The sequence below is a fragment of the Nanorana parkeri genome, unplaced genomic scaffold (genome assembly GCF_000935625.1).
Source record: "Nanorana parkeri isolate BGI_ZX_2015 unplaced genomic scaffold, ASM93562v1 scaffold678, whole genome shotgun sequence".
In the NCBI taxonomy this organism is placed as follows: Eukaryota; Metazoa; Chordata; class Amphibia; order Anura; family Dicroglossidae; genus Nanorana; species Nanorana parkeri.
The window spans coordinates 297,954-319,150 of NW_017306946.1; the positions used below are offsets into that span (position 1 = coordinate 297,954).

The window sequence follows — 21,197 nt, forward strand, 5'->3', positions numbered from 1 at the left end:
GAGTTCACACATGAATAGAACATGGCTTTGTGCTGCAGTTAGGTGTCGGTAAAGCAGGGGGTGGGGGGACAAATTAATATGGTTTTCAGGAGCCAGGCTGCCCAATCCACGAGCCAGCAGGGTTTGTTTTTTTTAAAGAGCCCAAGCTTCATTACCAAAAAAAAGGGGAAATATCAAAAGTTAGGTGCTTGCTGTAATTTTTAAGGAGCTACCTGGCTCCTGGGATTTGTCCAACCCTGCAGTAAACAATAACTTGGTAAGCTGGGCTTTTGTTTGTTGGCAGATCTTAACATGAACGTGTTTACATAAAGCAATGTATTTGTTTCTAAAGGTCCAGCACAGCATCTATTCCTCCTTTTTTTAATTTACATTCACATCCACTAGCTAATGCTTGCTAGGCAATTCCCTGTTGCTGTCTGCAGTACAAACAAACAATTTTTAGTTTGTAAAATTGACAAGATTTTAGCATAAGTTTTGTAGGGCCATGACTGATCTGTAAAATACTACCAGTATAATTGCTTTCTGGAAACAAAGTGTGTGTGATAAAATTATATATCACCCTCTGCAGCTCTAACAGCTTCAACTCTTCTGGGAAGGCGTCCACAAGGTTTAGGAGTGTGTCTATGGGAATGTTTGACCATTCTTCCAAAAGCGTATTTGTGAGGCCTGGTACTGATGTCGGATGAGAAGGCCTGGCTCGCACTCTCCGCTCTAATTCATCCCAAAGATGTCCCATCGGGTTGAGGTCAGGACTCTGTGCAGGCCAGTCAAGTTCCTCCACCCCAAACTCGCTCATCCATGTCTTTATGGACCTTGCTTTGTGCACTGGTGCGCAGTCATATTGGAACAGGAAGGGGCCATCCCCAAACTGTTCCCACAAAGTTGGGAGCAGGAAAATGTCTTGGTATGCTGATGCCTTAAGATTTCCCTTCACTGGAACTAAGGGACCAAGCCCAACCCCTGAAAAACAACCCCACACCATGATCCACCAAACTGTACAGTTGGCACAATGCAGTCAGGTAAGTACCGTTCTCCTGGCAACCACCAAACCCAGACAGGTCCATCGGATTGCCAGACAGAGAAGCATGATTCATCACTCCAGAGAACACGTCTCCAATTCTCTAGAGTCCAGTGGCAGTGGAATATTTAGTAGCAAGGAAATTTCATGGATGGACTTATTGCACAGCTGGCAACCTATCACAGTACCACCCTTGAATTCACTGAGCTCCTGAGAGTGACCCATTCTTTCACAAATGTTAGCAGAAGCGTCTGCATGCCTAGATGCTAGATTTAGATTCACACCTATGAATTTGTCCACAAGGAAATCATAGCCCTAGCAGATCACACACCTGCTATGAGGCCTAAGAAGCATAGGGCTTCTTTGACTACATTATGGCTTATGTAGATAACCATAGCATTTGTCAAATATATTTGGATACAATTAATAGGGCTGCAATTAACTAATTGTTATGTTTGATTGTTGGACAATTTTTTTTTAATCGGATAAAAAAAAAAAAAAAATACACATGCATTGTTACAAACATAGTTTACCACAGAATAAAACTGCATGCACAATTTTTTGCAATTGCACTGTACTGTAATGCAGGGTATTGCGTTACCTCACGTTCCAGTGCTGGCGGGAGGTGCGTTTGGGGTGCCATTGAAGTAAATGGTCCCACAATGCACCTCCCGCACCAGAATTTCAGGGCAAAACCGAAAAATTACTTTCCTTTTTGAAATAAAAAGAGATGGAGGACACATACTGATCACTGCTATGTTTGACTATTACAAGGAACGATCAGCAAATGTTAAACATTGCTGATCGTCCCGCAGCTCTCCTTCCCACACCGCGCCACTTTTGACTTGGCCATGTCACTGCCCTCTCCTCCCTGCAGGGTGCTGGCAGGTGGATCGGCTCTGTGTCCCCTCTGATCCCCACTGCCCTGTGCAGGTGGGGTAGAGCAGCGGGGATTGCAGGGGGATATAGGGCCCAGCATTCACCGGGCTTCCAGCAGGGAGGATAGAACTGCAGGGTGGCAGTGGAGGTTTGGGGGAGCTCTCCTCACTGCTGGGCATCGGCTGCAGGTGTTTGTGTCCCCTCCCATCCCTGCTGGGAGCAGAGGGAATGGGAGGGGACACAGAACTGATGAAACTCCCAGAGGAGAGAAGCGGGGCATCCAGACCAACTAATGAGAATCGTTGACAACGATTCTCATTGATTAAATTAGTTGTTTCAGCCCTAAAAATGAATGTGTGCATACAGAGTTAATAATTGTCAATTTTAAAATGAATATTAGAGAGGTGGGGGGAGGATTAAGTAGCTTTGCTATGGAGCCTACACGCACGCTAAACTGCACAAGCTAAGGTGTGAATGGAGCCCAACATGTTACTGCTTTAGCCATTTTTAAAACGGCTAACGTGTAAACGTGTATTACGACTGTGTTTGTTCGACTGGAGTTCTATTTTAAATACAGGCTGTCAGAAATGTTGCATTTTAACAGCTGATTTTTTTTTTTTTATTTATTTTTTTCTGTTTTTGTTTTTTTCAGTCTCCTGTTCTTGACATGTGACAGATTTATTTATTTTAATATGAACGGTTACATTTTTGCCTCTTTCCTAATGTTCTCTTCTTCTTTTCTTGCAGTTTGTGAAGGGCGGATGACACACAAATCTTGGTTTCTTGTTTTCTTATTTGGTAACATCGTTTTTGGGTAGAATCTTTGTATTTTATTTTTTTCTTGCTATGAAAAAATTTGCCTATTTTAAGGTGGTATTGGCCACCTCTCTGGTTTGGGTCTTTTTGGATATATTTTTGCTGCTCTACTTCAGTGAATGCAACAAATGTGAGGATAAGGAACGGGGCTTGCCTGCAGGAGATGGTGAGTGTTTTCTGCTTAAATTCATCACACTATTGTTTTTTGTTTTGGTCTTGTTTATTTTTAATGTACCAGTAGATGTTTTATGATGGCCATGTTTTTCTCAAGCTTTATTAAATAATAGGTCATGTTTTTTGGAATGCAAGAACTTGGCAATAACTGTAAACTGAGGGAGGTGCCCTGTTACCAGAAATCTGTTGCTTGGCAATGAGTAACTAAAGTTTTGCATAGTAATATTGAATAGCTGTGTGATTCCATTAAAATTCATTAATTTGTGCAACAGAAGAAGAGTCCTAGGTAGTGTTTACACAATTTGTTTTAAAGCCATTATTATTTGGTAAGCAGTGGTGGGGGCTATGTTCCTGAAAAGTTGTAACTTTTTGTTAGAGAATAAATTAGTAAGGCTAGGTTCACACCTGGGTGATTCCTGAACTTGCGGAAATCGTGCACAAAACCGCGTGGATTGCCGGGCAGTCACGGAGTCGCCCAGTACAGCCGATCGCGCTTATTTTCTAATGGCACTCCAGTTGTGCCAGGCGGATCACACGGTTTCCCGGCGCGATTCCGCCCAATATAGCATTTGCCGCGCTGATCTAACCCAATTGAAATCAATGGGGCTGAGCAGCAGCTGCTGTGTGTGCTCATGTCTGAACCTAGCCTGAGATGAAAGCCCTATTCACACCAGATTCCTTGCAATCCATTTTTCAATGGATGTCAACAAATGCCAATGTAAGATAACCCCAAAAATGGTGTCAGTGGGACCAGTTGACACTGCTCTGTTGTGTTGCAGTGCACTGGAAAAAGAAAACAGTAGGAACATCTCAAAAACGGAAGGAAACAATGGAATGGAAGATTAAAAAAAAAAAAAATACATAGAAGTTTGTCCACTCAAGACATGTTGATTTTAAAATAAAGGTCATCAAAAAAAAAGTGAACCGAGGATGAAATTGCAAGTAAACTAACCTCCATTGACTTGCGTTTTAGGTCCAATTTTGGTGTAAATGAGCCCTATAGGAAGCCTGTGCACAGAGAATGTGCAGGCTGCCATGGCTGCCATTTCTTCTTTAAATGCCAATTGCCCTGTTTTTATGGCTACTCCTGTGGCTTTGGTACATTTTGAGTTACTGGCCAGGAGCCACTGAATCAGCATATAAGAATAATTAACTGTGGGCCGATGCAGTGGGACTAATTTTGTATCAACATTGGTATCTCGGAGGTGTAGGAGCTCGGTTTAGGGACTGTAAGAATTCAACTCTGAATAGTTGGCATTGGACTTCTGCAGTAATACCATTGCTTTACACAAACTTCAATGTGCCACAGCGCAGCACATTCAATTTGTCTGCGTTTTTCATACTTGATTGTGAGGATAGTTCCTGCTGCTCTCTTTAGGACGGGTCTCAAACTCAATTCCATCAAGGCCACTCAACAAAATTTGTTTCTCCCATGGGGGCTGCTCGCCAAATTTCAAACTTTAAAGGAGAACTATGAGGTGAGTGATTTTCACTCAGCCTCATAGTTCGAGCCGACGTGTGACAATGAAACTGTCACACATCGACTCAATAGATCGAGAAGTGAGCGAACGCATACCGTCGTTTGCTCACTTCTCTACCCTGTCCCTGCAGAGGGCCGTGACTGTCAGTCACGTCTCCCTGCAGGGACCCCCCCCCCTTCCGATCCTCCAGCGCTGACTGGAGGAACGAATGGGGGAGGGGGCGGGTACAGCTGGCTCTGCCTCTAGATAGGCAGAGGCAGCTGTCGCTCACGCAGCTGGGGGGATCTCGACAGTAATGTCAGGGTCCGTCCCGGCATCGGCGGTCTCAGTATACCACGAGCTGTAGCTCCCGTTATACTGAGCTTTGGGTCATGGGAGGACGCTAGTTTATGTCCTCCTGTGAACCTGAGGAGAACTATGGGGAAAAGCACTTACCCCATAGTTCTCCTTTTTAAAATAAAATGTAACTAATATGCCATATGGTACTACGCACCCCAATACACACACAATAAGGCCCCATTCATATCTGTAGGTTTAGGTGCAATTAGGGATTCCTGCGTCAGAAACTGGCGTTTTCCTGCAGCAGAAATCCCTAATCTGGCGTTTAAAAGCGGCAGCTGTCACCTATTCAAGTTAATGATCAGGTGACAGAAGTTGCATATAAACTCTTGCACACCGCATGTAATTATATGTGATATTATTACATGCGGTTAGAAAACACTCTCCCTGGATACACAATCAGTGTGTCCAGGGAGAGTGATTGATTGATTCCTAAACGAATGTAATAATATCACATATAATTACATGCGGTGTGCAAGAGTTTATATGCAACTTCTGTCACCTGATCATTAACTTGAATAGGTGAATCTACATTCACATAAAAAAAACAAATCTATCCCTGCACATAAAATAATACACCCCCCATACACATGAAAACACACATGTGCAATTGCACCCGCTACCTATTCCCCAGCTCACAATAAATGTATATAAATTCCCAGTCCCCCCAAACACCCCCCACATATAACAATATAATTCCCAGTCTTACCCCCACCGCACGCCCACCCGTAAGTTAAATACACAGCCCCCTCTCCGGCTTACCTTTTTGCAGGGAGGAGGCTGTGAGCGGCGCCACGATCACCGATCCGTTTATCTAGTGGCGATTAGTATGTCTGCTGCAGACATTACTAATCTAATCAATCCTTTCGGCCTGCGTTTAGCGAAGACGCCGGCTGAAAGGATCCGAGTGCTGGCACAGAAGCAGCTATGCAGTCTGCATCCGACAGAGATGCAGACCGTGTAGCTGCTCCCGCAAGTCTGGTACGCGGTCCGTGACTGTGTACCAGACTTGTGAGCGGGCTGAGGGCCACATAGTACCGGCTTGCTGGTCGCAACTGGCCCGCGGGCCGGTACTTTGAGACCACTGCTTTAGAAAGTAGAGTAGTGGTGCAAGGTTATTGCAAGGATATTTGCAAGGGGTGCAAGGATATTTGTATTAGCTAATGCTTCCACACAAAGAGCAAGGCTTTTGTACTCTGTGGCTTCTTTCTAAAGAAATAAAACTGTAAGACTTTTATCACTTGTTTTGCGCACTGAATTTATTTAGCTGATTTAAACTATAAGTTCAGTTGGGCTTTGAAAATAGGGGTATTTATTAAACAATTGTGCATATAATCTGAAGTCCAGCCTTACCTACAGTATTGCACGGTTCTGCAGGCTCTTCTCCTTTAGGGCTTGTTCACACCAAATGCAGACCATATCTGCATGAGTTTCTGCACACGCAGTGCAGTGGGTTGTGCCGCGTTTCTGATGCGTTCCGGGCTGTTTTGGTTAAAAAAAGTTGTTTAAAATGGGTTTTCAGTGCGTTCCAGGGCGTCTGCATGCGTTCCAGAGCAGGTAAAATAGGGCTTGCTGCAGTTTTTTTTTTTTTTTTTTTTACATGCTCTGAACGCTGCGGTGTGAACTAGAGCCCAAAATGCCATTGGAATACATTGGATGCAGTTTTGATCCGGTCTGTAACTGCCCTTCTCTGCTCCTGGAACGCGCTTTGTGTGAACAAGGCCTTACTGAAATTGCGTATTGTGCACTTTGGGATTCTCATAGAATGCATTACAAAATGCAGCAAGTCAGATAGCACTCTGCACATGGTACAGTATTTATTTTGCTGTACCATGTCAGACATAATCTATCCCTTACCTTCCCAACCTTCTAGTTTGTCCCTGGTCTGTGTGTGTGTGTGTGTGTGTGTGTGTGTATATATTAATTGATTTCAGTTTTATTTTTTTAATCATGGAGACTTAGCATTACGTGTGGGTATTACTAAGGGCAGTCTGCATGCAAATGCAGTCTGCCTTGGAATGCCTACACCTCAAGACTGACATCCACTCATCAAAGACTTTTTTTGATATTTGCACAACTCCTACCAAGAACCAGCCCACAGGAGTAATGAGACAGGGTGCTATGATGTTGTTGTCTGTAAGGTGTGCCAGAGCTGGCAAATGTTTGCTACTTTTCTCTATTGTATTGCAAATGTGAGCACTTATTTAGTGTGGAAATGTAACCCATGTACTGTTGCAGGAGATAAGTGCGAGGGACCACTTTATAATGTGCACAAAGATATCTTTATACGAAAAAAAACTGTCGCTAACTTCCATTATAAATAAAGTGATGTGACATTTTTGCAACTGCAAGCAGTGAGACGGTGGCTCTTTTTTTTTTTAACCTAGAACTAGTATAATACTTGAATCTGTTTTGATATCAGACTTTGTGTCCTCTCCTAATAGCAGCATCATTCAGATTGGCAGGGAGGGGCTGAGTAGAAGCTAATCTGGCTTTGCTGCAGTCACACATGCTTACAGTGAAAATGCTGAAGGAGCATAGTGAGCAGAGTTGATGACCTATCAAGGTGTTTTTTCTTCATAGTCCAATCAACAGGATATCGGTTGGCAATACTGTACTCAGAGCGACTTAGGGCCCTGTCGCACCAGCTCCGGTGCGTTCCAGCACGATTCTCTGCTGTAATGCACTGGAGCGCATCCCAGCAAACTTCCTACGTTCAGGGACAGGAGGAGGCGGGGTGGTGTATTGAAGTCAATGGCACCGCAGCCATACCCCAACAGATGCTGCATGCACTATTTTTTCTGATCTAACTGGACCGGAATGCAGGCATTGATGTGCCACGCATTTCGGTGCGGGCGATTGCACTGTGGTGGGCGTGGCTGCGGTGCCATTGACTTCAATGTACCACCACACCCCCTCCCGTCCCTGAATGCAGGAAGCCTGCCGGGATGCGTTCTAGCAGTGAAATCATGCTGGAATGCACCAGAGCTCGTGTGAACAGGCCCTTAATGAGTGTGTGTGTGTGTGTGTTTGTGTTTTTTTTTTTTTCTCCTGTATTATCAATTCTTAAATTAAACATTTGTAAAGTGATACAAAGTATTTTTTGGGGGGATTATTCTATTCAAGGCTTTGTTCAAAGTTAGCTAAAAGGCCTGCTGTTGTCATGCTATTTCTTAAAATAACCCCATGGTGCTTTGGAAATCCTTTGTCATGTATTTAATTTTTTACATTTCTAAAACAAAAATTGTGGAGGTGTTCCCTGAAGATCAGTTAAGCAGGTTGCTGGTGGAGTTCTCACTCTCAGCGTAGCAAACACCTATACTTGATTAATTCTACTACTGCAAATAACTGGATGGACAAGGGTATGCAAGCCACTAACCTACAGTAGTATTTGCTTCTAAAACAAACCTGGAAGGGCAAGCTGTACTCCTGTTTCTGCTATACCAACTTCTTGCCACAGCCTCCTGCTTCACCCTTGCAGAGTTCGGAGCCTCCATTGCAAGTCACAAATAACTTACTAAAACTTTAAATAAGTTTCTTGAAGAATCTGAGGATGGTGATGTCAAGGCCTACGTACCATTGCTGCTGATGGGCCAAGACCTAGAGAAGTTTGCCCAGTGCTTTGAATAAAGAAACAAATAATTGAGATTTTTGGCCTAAAACGTGGCCTTCGCTTGGTAGGCTATAGAGTGAAGGGCACGGAAAATTTCACTTTGCATCAACGTACTGCCTATTTCTAAGACCACCATTTTATTTATTTTTAAAATATATGGAAAACTCACTCGGAAAGCTGCCACAGGTGGACTATAATATCACTTGCAATGATACCATTTACATAAGAATTAAAAAATGTTTTATTCCATATGCCTTTTTATATTTACATATTTTTTCACATGCATTTACATGCATATCAAACTGACCAGTAAGAGTTACAATGGTTTGTACAAACCATATAACAATGCTGAGGATGGTCAGCTTTTAATCGTGTGTCGAAGCCCAATTCATGAGCTCCCTCCCATCTTTCCTTGCCACTCCTCTGATTGCTGGAATGAAAACAAAAATCTGTCCATTCTTTGTTGTACATTGAGGTACACGGGAATAATAGCAAGTTAGGAGTCTGGAACACTGGCACAAAAATAAAATGTTAAGCCAGCCCCTAGATAACCCTGGCTCCAACTGTCGTGCCTCAATTTTTTTTGGATAGCATTCTAGGAGGTTGGATGTCTTTCCTCAGCTTTCTTGAGAATAACACTAACTATATTTTGCGAGTTTTTTAATTTTTTTTATTTCATCATCCATTGAGGGACACAGGAATGTAGTACCTCTTGAACATATGGTTTATATACAGCTGCCTACAGGAGGTAGACACTGGCAAAGGCGAAGAAAATGTTGAAGGCCAGCCCCTGGATAACCCTACCCCTAACCACCATGCTTCAGTCTTTAGCTAGGAGATTGAAAGCGTTTTACTTCACTCTGCTGAAGAAAATGCTGTGTATATTTGTATTATATATTATTTCTCTGTCAATATTCTTGGTACTTTGTGGATGTTTTTCTCTTCAATCAAGACGTTCATTACACTGCTTGAGCTGGTCTCTACACAGCTGCTGTCTGGATTGGTGTTTCCGGTTTGATTCTTTGGAAGCTGTATCCGGATCCCAATGGACCCAAGATTTTGGGGTCTTCCTGTAATGTGACCTTCAGACACTGAGCTACGCTTGTGCCACCTTCCAGACCTTAGTGCACATTGTTGGCTAGCTGCAGAACTCTCCAGGTCTAGAGCTGTGACACTTTCTCTGTATGTAGGCCCATGAATGGGGCGAAGATGAACTGTGGCTTTCAGGCACTGAGCTCTGCATTATAGTGCTTTCCAGACTTGTATGTACTGTTGGTCGTAGACCACTCTCCAGTTTTAGAGCAGTAGCACAGCCTCTGATGTAAACCAGTATATAACACGATGGATTTGGTAATAATATCCTGTAATATGACTTTTGAACACTGAGCTCTGCATTGTGGTGATTTTCACATCTTGTCTACTATGCTAGTTAACCACAGAGTGCTCCCTAGATCCAGAGCAGTGGCACAACTTCTGGTGACCAATCTTTGAAAACTTGCCTGTTTGAATCTCTAATTCAAGTCACTGTTTTGGAATTAACATATCTTGATATGTAAACCTTACTCAATGGACTCTGCCTTATGTCACTTCTCAGTTGCCTGGGCATTGTTTTAGTGTTTTGCAGATGACTATCCAGTTATAGAGCTGCGGCAAAGCCTGTAGAATCTGACCCAATCTCTCAATAGATTTAATGATTAAGGCTGACCAGGCTGCAGCAAAGAAAACTATCACACTTTTAACTATTTGGCAGGCTTTTCATTTTGAAGCCATTCACTTTTTACTGGGGAAGTAGTGCATGCACACAGTTCTTGTTGTTTTCCTGGTTTTCAATTCAGAAGGAAGCATTTTCCCACTGCTACCACTGTTCGAAGCACATTGTGAATCATCAGTCTCTGGTCATTTTTCACTGCCACAACCTCACTGCCCCTCCTCCAGTTTGAGCACACCTAGTATTCATTGATGGAAATATTAGACTTATCCTGAATGGCCACTGTAGTGAGCGAGTGACCCTCTGTGTCTTTCACAGCAAAAGGGAAATCACTTAGCACAGTGGCATTGAAGGTCCCTGAAGATGGCTGTAAAGCACGGTAGTAGCTGCGGCTACTAGAGTGTTTTTACAGGATCCCTGTGGCCCTACTACATATAAATTTATGTATACTTTGTGCTAAACTGGACCGGGGTAAGTATATATAATCTTTTATAGCTAGAGTTCAGCTTTAAGAGGGACTCCCCTAACGCAGAACATGACAATCAAATTTTGCACTGTCTGGAGCCCTTCATTTCAGTTACGATGGCCTCTTAGTTTGTGACTAATGGCTGTCCATATGCTGTCCATATGCTGTCCATAAGTTTAAACATGAAACTGATTATATTCAGCTTTATTAAAATGTTGAGGCTCTGCTTGACTTTAAATCTATACTAGAACTCCTTATTTCCCTAACTTCCATTGTAGAATGCTTAAAGTAGAACTGTCACTTACTGGGATAGAGTAAGGGGTATGTGGTTTTATACCTTACCTTTTTTTTGCCATCCTTCCAGTCCAATAGCTACAACAGGAAGTTAAAGGAAAATTCTGTCCCCATTGGAATAATACACCCCTCCCCCACCCCCTATTCTGATGACAAAATTCAGATTTTTTTTTTTTCGTTTTCAGTGATAAGGACAAAGGTAGGGTGACCCAGACCGCAAAATAAAATAAAAAATCTCATCTCTCTTGATCCCATCCATAACTAAAGAAAAAGTTTTGGCTTCAGTTGCACTTTAACCTTCCTGGTGGTAATCCCAAGTGTGGCTCGGGGTTAATTATCCGTAACAAAAGCGGTAACCCCGAGCCACACTCGGGCGTCTGTACAGTCTTACAGTTCAGTACCCAAAAAAGTCCATAGACGAAGCTTAGTTTAGTGATAAGTGTAAACTTTGGCCCTAGAATTATTTCTCTCACTCTGGGGGTGCGTGGCAATACCAAACATATGTAGCGTGATTGTCGTTTTCGTATGAAGGCGCACACAACACGTGTTTATGAAGACGCTTGTGCTCACGAGAACTTTTATTTTTTTTAAAACTATTTTTACAAACCAGAATACACATTAAGTCCCTCCTTTTATGCAGGGGTGTGGAATTCCTATCGCCCGACGCCCGGGACATGCAGTTTCGGGCGCCGGGCGAGTAGTTTTTTAAATACATTTAGCCTGGCTCCGGACAAGCAGAGCTAAATGTATATTGTGGAGCCGCCGCTCGTTTTCATACAAGTGATCTCATGATGAGATCACTTGTAATGAAGCTAGAATCGGCTGCGATCCTGTGCACGCCCTGCGGTTTTCGGGGGTCCCCCGCTCCTCTGGGGGACCAGTCACCACAGCACGGGAGCTCACCATAGAGCCAGCAGATCAGACTAAGAACTTACGTTCTTCGTCTGCTCTGTGCTACCAGCGCCACCTGTCTCGGGTGTCAGGAACTACACAGAACTTCTGTTCTGTGTTGGAGGGCAGGTTCCATAAAGAAAACCCGTCACCTCCAAACTATCACTGAAGATTTTAACACCCTGTGTGATAGGAATAACATTAAGGTGGGGGGGGAGAGTAAAACAATTTTTTTTTTAAAGTTATAAAAAAGTCAAAAATAATCACATATATAAAAATTAAAGGAGAACTATGAGGTGACTGCTTTTCACTCGCCTCACAGTTCTAGCCGACTTGTGACAATGACACTGTCACAGGTCGGCTCAGTAGATTGGGAGGTGAGCGAACATATGCTGGTGTTCGCTCACTTCTCGATCCTGTCACGGCTCTCTGCCGTGACAGGGGAGGGGATGGATTCCCCGCTCCGATCCACCAGCGTTGACTGGCCGGACGGGGGAGGGGGCGGGTACAGCTGGCTCTGCCTCTAGATTGGCAGAGCCAGCTGTCACTCACGCAGCTGGGCGGATCTCGACATCGATGTCGGGATCTGCTGCGGCGTCTCAGTATACCGCGAGCTGTAGCCGGGAGGACGCTAGTTTGTGTCCCCCCATTACCCTAAGGAGAACTATGGGGAAAAGCCCTGACCCCATAGTTCTCCTTTAAAAAAAAATAAAATAAAGTGACAAAGTAAACAAAATTAAATTAAAACCAACTCCTATGCCCCTGCCATCTGCATACAAATAAACGCGCACATAGGGAATTGTGTGTGTTAAATCCTGCCTCCATTTCACTGTGTGCCATATTGTGGTAGCCGTGCAACAGAACTCTCACACGCACAATGTGCATTAAAGGGTAAGACACTTTCCCAGGTAATACGGGAAAATGGAATTACCCGATCAAATCTGGCCTGGTCTCTCCTGCCCCCCCTGCCAGCTATACTTAACTTTCTGCGAACAGTCCTTACACTCCACCAGTACAGGTGTCCTTACCCCGTACTGTCCAGCGCAGTCCTGCCCTATGCATTTTGAATTTTGCTCGCAAATTGCAAGCACTCATTGGTCAGTGTGGTCAGGTGACTACGCTGACCATGAGAAGCGCTATTTAGCACAGTCAAATACAGTTCTGATTAGGCATGCACAGATACAGAGTATTTGGGCTAGTACTTGTACTCACCCAAAATGCTCAGATTCCATCCCCAATACTGGAACTTCCGTTCAGAGGAAGATTTCCTCTGACCGGCAGTGCTGTAGGTGAACATGGAGCCAGCTTTCCGTGCAATCAGGAAGCGGGTCAGTGACTAATGACCCACCTCCCAGTTTCCTGATTGGCAGCCAATCAGCAAGGAGCTGGCTTCCTGGCCAATCAGCATCGAGCCGTCCTCCCGGCCAATCAGGTCATTACTCTCCGCCAGGTTTCCTGATTGGCTAGCAAGCTGGCTTGATGCTGATTTGCCGGGAAACCGGCTTCCCAGCCATTCACAATCAAGCCGGCCAAACAACATGGAGTCTGCTTCCCTGGCAGTCAGGAAACCGGGTAGTATCTCATTACCTGCTGCCCGGCTTCCTGATTGCCCGGGAAGCCTGCTCCATGCCAACGGAAGCACCGATACTGAAAGCGATAGTGAGTACTGAAAGCAAAATATTTTTTTTTGTATTGGGACAAGTAGATTGTCATGAAGGACAAGTAGATTTGACCCCCGCTTTAGCCCTTGGACAAGTAGTTTTTTCAAAAATTTCCACACCTGTTTATTTATCTCAAATGTTTTCCTTTCATGAGAGTGTTTAAAATTCCCTTTCAGTACTTTAATTTTGAGGTTGTGGATGAAGTGATCCCTCCCGGAGAAGTGATGTCCTACTGGAGTGCAATATTCATTCTCTTTGTGGTTCTTGATCGAACTCCTGTGTAGGATGGATATAATATATATATATTCATATTGGCAGCAACAGGTCCTCTTTAAGGTGATACTGGGGGTCCAAAAGACCTAGTATCACCTTTCCAGTTGAAATAAGCTATTGAAGTCCAGATTGCACTTCAATTGCTTATTGCTGCGTTTTCAGGAGCCCACCAATGAGAGCTCATGGACCAGAAGTGTAATGTGCATCGCTCCCGGTCCCATAAAACAGGGAGCAGAGAGGTGAACGGATGTGATTGTCCAGATTGATAGAGTGCAAGTTCGTATATGGATTATTAAAAACGCAAACCTAACTTGTCTTGCATCCACAGACTAACATTATTTATTGGTCTAGAAAGTTGCTTTGATTGTTGGCATGCAAATAGCTTATGTCTTACAGTAGATGTAGAGATTACCATTTTGAAAAGCCTTTTCCCCCCCCCCTTATTTAAGTGGTTTTGTGGTGACATTTGTAAATATACATTGTACAGTTTTTCTCTATGAATGTCAGCATCTGAAAACCACCCCCTGGGGTATTGGAATTTACGGCTAGCATTCAAAAGCATTAATCCAAAAGAAGTTTCTATGGTAACCATGGATGCTTATGACTGCAGAAAAACCGGTGGAAATTGACAAAAATGTTAGAACGATTTGGAAAAAAGAACAGTGCCCAAAGTAGGGACTTCTCTAGATGTAATATTGCTGCTGCACAGATTTTCTATAATTGCTTATAAATATTTGAATGATTTTGTTATTTTGCATGCCTTTGCAGGAAAAGCAGAAACTTGTATTAAAATGCATGTATTGTCATTTTTTTTTTCTTTATTTGATAAAGTTCTCTTCATCCCTCTGACATTTTAATTTTGGCCAAAATAAGCAATTATATTGTTTCCACGATATAAGAAGAAAAGAAAATGCAGAGATCTAAACTGTTCCATTTACTTTAAAGGAGAACTATGAGGTGAGTGCTTTTCACTGACCTCATAGTTCTTGCCGACCTGTGACAAAGAGACTGTCACAGGTCGGCTCAGAGGAAGTGAGTGAACACATGCCCGCGTTCGCTCACTTCTTGATCCTGTCACGGCTCTCTGCCGTGACAGGTGAATAGGGTAAAATTTTAGAGAAAAGCAGCAGCAGTCTGTGAGTAAATCCAAATCGGTTAAAAGGTTTATTTGGCACACGCGTGTGGGGAAAGGCCTTAGTTTGTCAGGCCAATTCCAACCCCACTCTAGTTCAGTTTTTATAGCTCTACAGATCAAGATAAGAATTAAGCTTACATCATTGTTTCAGTTTAACAGAATTCAAAATTCTTATTCAGCATTATTTGTGTTTAGATAAACTAGAAACTCCTAGAATGGCAACTTCTCCAATGACTTTAAGATAACAGTTAACACCCTACTAAAAAGTGACTTGCAACTTTGTCTCATGAACAAGTGACAAACCATGTGTATAATAAATGTTTTAAAGTCTCTAACTGTATTTAATAGTATGTATGGTTTTCTTTAATATAATATACATCTAGAATGTGATCGTATAGTGGAATATCTTTAACCTGTCATTTTAGATGTTATATCATTCACTTCTGGTAGTGTGCCTTATCTTATACCATATTTACTAAACAGTCTTACTTATGAGATACATTCCATAATATGTCTCATTAAGCATAATATTACACCGACAAAATGGGGACTGAAAATGTGATTCAACAGGGATCATAATTTATCCCTACACACAGGGGAGGGGCTGGATTCCGCTGACTGGCGGAAAAGATGGGGGCGGGTACAGCTGGCTCTGCCTCTAGATAGGCAGAGCCAGCTATCACTCACGCAGCTGGGCGGATCCAGACATAATTGTCGGGATGCGCATCAGCTGCGGCATCTCAGTATACCGCCAGCTGCAGCTTGCGGTATACTGCGGCATCTCAGGAAAAGCCCTGACCCCATAGTTCTCCTCCTTTTTAATGTCCTGTTCTTGAGCATATTTGGTGACATTGAATGCTTATGAATCATCATATAAAATACAGGATATCAGCCCCATTATAATCTGATGCAGATTAGCTTCCTTTAGCTTCCTGCAAGTGGTGTAAAAAAGAAAATCCCATTTACTTCTATGGCCATGTTCTCATCTGATCATTTTGTCGCTTGTAACAAAACGCCCATCGCTGGAAAGAAAAGTACAAGCGCTTTTTTTGGCAGATTAAGCCTTTAATGGAAATGTTAAAAAAAAAAACTTGCATTTGTCGAGTTACATCCATGTGTCACAATCTGCTCGCATAAAATGCATGTAGAAACAAGCAAACTGTCACCTAGCCTAATACGCCTGCTATAGAGATAATTGGCAAATGCACTGTATGTTTATGTGCCATTTTTAATTTGTTTTATTTAATATGTTCTGGTGAATCAGAAATCATAAGCAAAAAAACCAACTAATTTTTAATAAACAATGATGGATGCCAACTACCAACAAGTGTGTGTGTGTGGTGCACATATCCAGAGATAGCTGGGTTCTCCCTGTTTAAAAAGTCAAATACTTAAGTTATCTTTAGGTAAAAATCAACAAATGCTCTCCGTAAACGTCCATAGCACCATACATAGACACTAGAGTCAGCTTAGGGAGGGTGAGCAGCCAGTATATATTTCATGCATAATAATGGGGACCAAACATTACAGAAGTTCACCCACTGCCAATATGCAACATGGTTTAAGGCTTCATTAATGTGTCGCTGTGTTTCTAAGAAACGTGCTTCTTCCTCACAATAAGAGACTTGTGTCCTGCTGCCAGGCAACCCTCGTGGTGATGGATATGTTGCTGGTGATAAATGTATCTGCATGCACAGTTTTAAAAAGGGCTCAGTACATATAATGACATTACACATGGGGCTACCACTTTCTAAAGTGGGGAAAAAGCAGAGTAAAAAAATACTGAACATTAAAGAAATTCATTATAAGGAGTACAACTTAAACTAGATTTAAACCCAATCATCACACAATCTCGCATAAGCTTTAACCTCTTTTATATAATTTTAAAAAGTGGTTCAAATCTGAAGTTTTAAAATCCTTATGATCCTACCACCATGATCCTTGTTTATGCACTTCCTCTTATAAGGTGACAACTGTCTCCCAGTTGTGTTCCTGCTTTGTCACCCTTGTAACAGCTTTGCTAACACGCATTGTGCAAACATGGTTCTCCATTGTCTCCATTTGCAAGCCAAACCAGTGCAAGATGTGTTGCTGGAGCAAGAAGTGTCTGCAAGAGGCTCCACAAGGCTGAACAAGGTTCGCACACTGGGATCAGAATAGAAGAAAACCTGTATTTAAAAAAAAAAAAAAAAAGGTAATTGTTACACAATAGTAAAGCAAACAATTTGGCATCCTGCTCTAGTTTACATTTATTTTAATCAAGCAATAATGAAAACGCCTAATACATTTGTATGCTTGCAGCCGAAGCAAATGTATCTGTTACTGTTCGCTTACCAGAGGTCTATAAAGACTTAAATTGCCCTCTGAAAAGCCAGTTGTTTTGGTAGTACATGGCAGCAACAGAACCTAGGGTATCAATACCTGGACTAGAAGTTGCAGCAAGTCCTGGAATCTATGCCATCCTTTTGTCTGGGATATAACAGAAGGAGAAGAAATAAAGTCACGGTTCCCACAAGAGGTGCTGGTGACACGCAAGGCATTTCAGCTCCCCCAGCTCTTGCTGACCTTAAAGGGGAAGGCACTGGCTCAGTGTATTATTCATTATTATACAGGATTTATATAGCGCCAGCAGTTTGCCTACTCTTTACAATATAAGGAAGACATTACAATCTCAATACATTTCAAGACAAGATGGTAGGGAGGGCCCTGAGGGCTTACAGTCTAAAAGGGAGCGATACATGAAGAGGTAGCTGTATGGGGATGAATTGTCTGAGAATGTGATGGTTGAGGTGGGATAGGCTTCCCTGAAGAGATAAGTCGTAAGGGATTGCCTAAAGGCAAAATGGGTAGAAAAGGACCCCCCCCCCCCCCCCCCAGTAATTTACCAATTGCGCTGGTGTGGGAGGCTCCTATGGTGGTCCTATTCAGATTTATACTCCTAGACAGGATCGCACTGCGTTCCGCAAAAATACTGCAAGCACTATTTTTGCAGATTGCACTGGACCGGAACACAGGCACTGGAAAGTGGACTTTGTGGTCTGACCAGGCCCTTTAGAGAAGCGTTTTAATGCCTCTCTGCCACCCATTATCGTTCATGTGGGATAATGCAATGGCAACCGCCCAGTGCTGTGCACACATGGGCGCTAGCGTTGTGTTGCTGTGTGTCAAAAAAGTAGTGCATGTCGTGTTCTGGAGGCATTGCCGCTGGACATATGCCTCCATTAAAGTATATGGAAACGCCCCTCAAATGCTCGTCAATGATCCTATAGCATTTTTCGGGCATTTAAGAAGCGTTGCACAGGTGTTTTAGGAGATACATTGGAGGTTTTGCAATCCCAGAAACCACTGAGGTATCGGAGTGAATGGACAGAGCAGGTACAGATGCCACTTCCTGTCTGCACACAGCCAGCGTTTTGCCAGCAAGAGGATAGCTTCTAGCCAGATACTTGCAACCTGTGACAGCCTGTCCTATGCCACCCTGTAGTGCCAGTTATCAGTGTCATCCAAAGCAGTGCCAGCCATACCAGTGGCAGCTTAGCAGTGCCCGCCATACCATTGCCAGGCATTGCAAGTACCAGCCAGAACCAGTCATGTCTGAAATAAATGTTGCATGGCTAATTTAAGCAGTTGAGCAATACCCAGAATTGTATGACCCAAGTATGCCCAGCTCCTGCAATTACTTCAAAAAATAGAAGTGTGGCCACTGCTGGTCATTTCCCTTTTACTACACAATTTTACCCTTTAACACTCTCCCCACTTGCAGGATATTTTGCAAGAATTTTTGACGCCTCCCTAATGCCTTGAAAATGCCTGCCGAATGCCTTGTTAAAGGTGCCCATACACTGCTCGATTCTCGTACGAGAATCGGGCGAAATCCCACGATCGTACGAGAATCGAGCAGTGTGAACTCAGACGTGCAACCGTTTCTGCTGTACGGTCGCACGTCTTTTGTCGAGCCAACATGTTCGAAAACCCGCCAAAAATCGTACGATTCTCGGCGGGTTTCTAGCCTGCTCGTCCGATAGCTGCTGAACGGGCCAGTTTGCGCACACTGCCCGTTCTGCATTGCTGCCATCGGAAGCCCGCCCCTCAGCGGGGCGGGCTTTCGATGATCGCAAGTACGATCTGCCCGTCCAAGGTGGGCAGATCGTACGGGCTTTCAAGAAGCATACGACCATCGCAAGACAAAAGTCTTGCGATGGTCGTAAGGTGTATGGGCACCTTAACACTATAGACGTGTTAATCAGCGTTGCTGTTTCATTAAATTGTCAACGAGTGTGAAAGAACCCTTACTGTATTAAACAGATATAACAAAAGTAGAGGTGCACCGAAATTAAGATTCTAAAAACCGAAATTTAAAAAAATGTTGGGCCGAAACTGAAAATATTATTTTTATATAAACTTTTTTTATTTTACTTTTAGGGGCTTCAGGGAAATATTTGGGGTTTAAACAGACCCCTGATATTTCCTTTTTTAAAACGTAAAAAGATTCTGTGTTCTCCATCTCTTTAGCTACAGCCCCTGATATAAATGATCAGGAACCCTCTATTGAGTGTTCCTGTTCATTTATAATTTGTGGAGATAGTGTGTTTACTATATTCTCAATCATGAATGAACAGGAGATGTAGAGCACTTCCCATTCATTCACAATTGACACCGTAAACATACTATGTCCTCAATTATTTACAAACAATCTCTCTCCTTCCTGACTCTGTCACAGGAGGCTGAGCGAGCAGTGCAGAGAGGAGAGCTTGATCTGACAGCTGACTCCTCCCCTGCACCGCCAGCCAGCCTCCTGTGACAGCACTGGTTGTCTCTGTCCACACGGCCGCTCTCCTGATCTGTGACAGGATTCTAAGCGGTGCGGGGAGGAGACGCCGGCCGCTCAGTGCTCTCCTCCAGCAGCGCTCGGCCACCTGCAACAGTTTGTCTCCTCCATGCTGGGACACAGAGCAGAGTCCAGCGGGGAGGAGAGAAAGAATGGATGCACCGCTATTTCGCCATAAAAATTGCACTTTCGGCATATTGCCAAAAGTGCAATTTTCGGTCGATATGTTTCAGCGGCCGATATATCGGTGCATCCCTAAACAAAAGCCTTCAGTTGTTGAGTTAGCAGACGAATTCAAATAGAGAAGTTCATGGTTTACATAGAAGTGAGAAAAATACCATAGCAGTGGGCTCCCACCTGCACTACAAGGGTTAGATGCTTTGTTTTAGGCCCTGTTCACATGATTTTCAGGTCTGCATCAGGTGCGGATCTGCAGACTCGGTGCTGTGCTCGGTGCCGCGTTTTTGATGCATTCCAGTAAAAAAAAAAATGTTTTTTTTTTTTTTTGGTGGAGTGGGGCTGTCAGTATGTTAGCTGCAGTGCGTTTTTGCCGCATTTTGCGTTTCCGGACCGTTTCCTGACCGTACAAAATGTGACATGCAGTATTTTTTCTGTCGTAACCTGAACGGACTGCGCACGTGAGAACTGTAGCCCATAAAACACATAGGGATACATTGGGATGCATTTTTAGTGCAGGAGCGTACGGATCAGGTCAGCACAGAAAACGGACATCGTGTGAACAGGCCCTTAGTTTAGGAGTAGAGTAATAAAGCAGCTGTACTTTTCCTTGCTCCCACAGGCTTCCTCAGTGCTGCACAACCAGTGCCTAAGAACTGCTTTAAAGGCTCTTTCACATTTGTTGCTGCTTTAAAGGCTCTTTCATATTTGTTGCATTTTTAAGCAATGCACTAGTGCTTTTTGCATACCAGCTCGCATAGGAAAAGGCTGTTGGCTAGTATGAATGGGCTTTAGGTTAACCTGCTTTCCTTGAACATTTTGGTCTGTGTACATAGGTTGAAAAAAAAGACACCTGTCCATAGGGTTATTAATGAAAACTGAAAAAGTGAGGGCTGTGCAGCAAGTATATTACAGGTAGAAAATGGTAGGATTCATTTTTACTTAGAGGAGACAATATACATGGGTTATTGTCCGAGTCCTTTTTAAAGAACCGCCAGTGTGAAAAGTATTATAGACTGATAACTGTGTATGTGATTAATACATGTAATGAATAGTGTACAGTATATGAATTCCCTTTTTTGCAATAGCATGTCTTTATTCATATGTTCTCCACGTTTTGCCGGCCAAGCAAGGTGCTATAGGTAAAGTGCCATTGACAGAGGTTGAAACAAGATAGTGCTTATAAATATTGTTTTACTTGCATGGTTTAAATCTTTAAAAAAAAGTTGCTGCGGCTTCTTAAGCACCTTTTGGTAATGCTTATGATACACTGTGCTAATTTCGACCAATTCTTAATGAATAGGCTGAAATTTTCTCAGTGGGTGGCCGTGCCAGCTGCCTTCTGTCTGGCATTCTTCGATGGGATTTTGTGTGTGCAGTTGGACCACAAAAATATAACGGTGTATGGCCAGCTTTCAACAAGGGCTACATGGGCAGTTAAGGT

General features: G+C 43.2%; 1 protein-coding gene across 1 annotated transcript in view; it reads left to right on the top strand.

The window, feature by feature from the left end:
• Positions 1-2,668: 2,668 nt before the first annotated feature.
• Positions 2,669-21,197, top strand: part of GALNT1 (polypeptide N-acetylgalactosaminyltransferase 1) — a 109,253-nt gene continuing 90,724 nt past the window's right edge. Inside the window, 1 exon segment of the mRNA XM_018563586.1 lies at positions 2,669-2,879. Coding sequence (XP_018419088.1) covers positions 2,744-2,879 — 136 coding nt within the window. The 5' untranslated portion in view covers positions 2,669-2,743.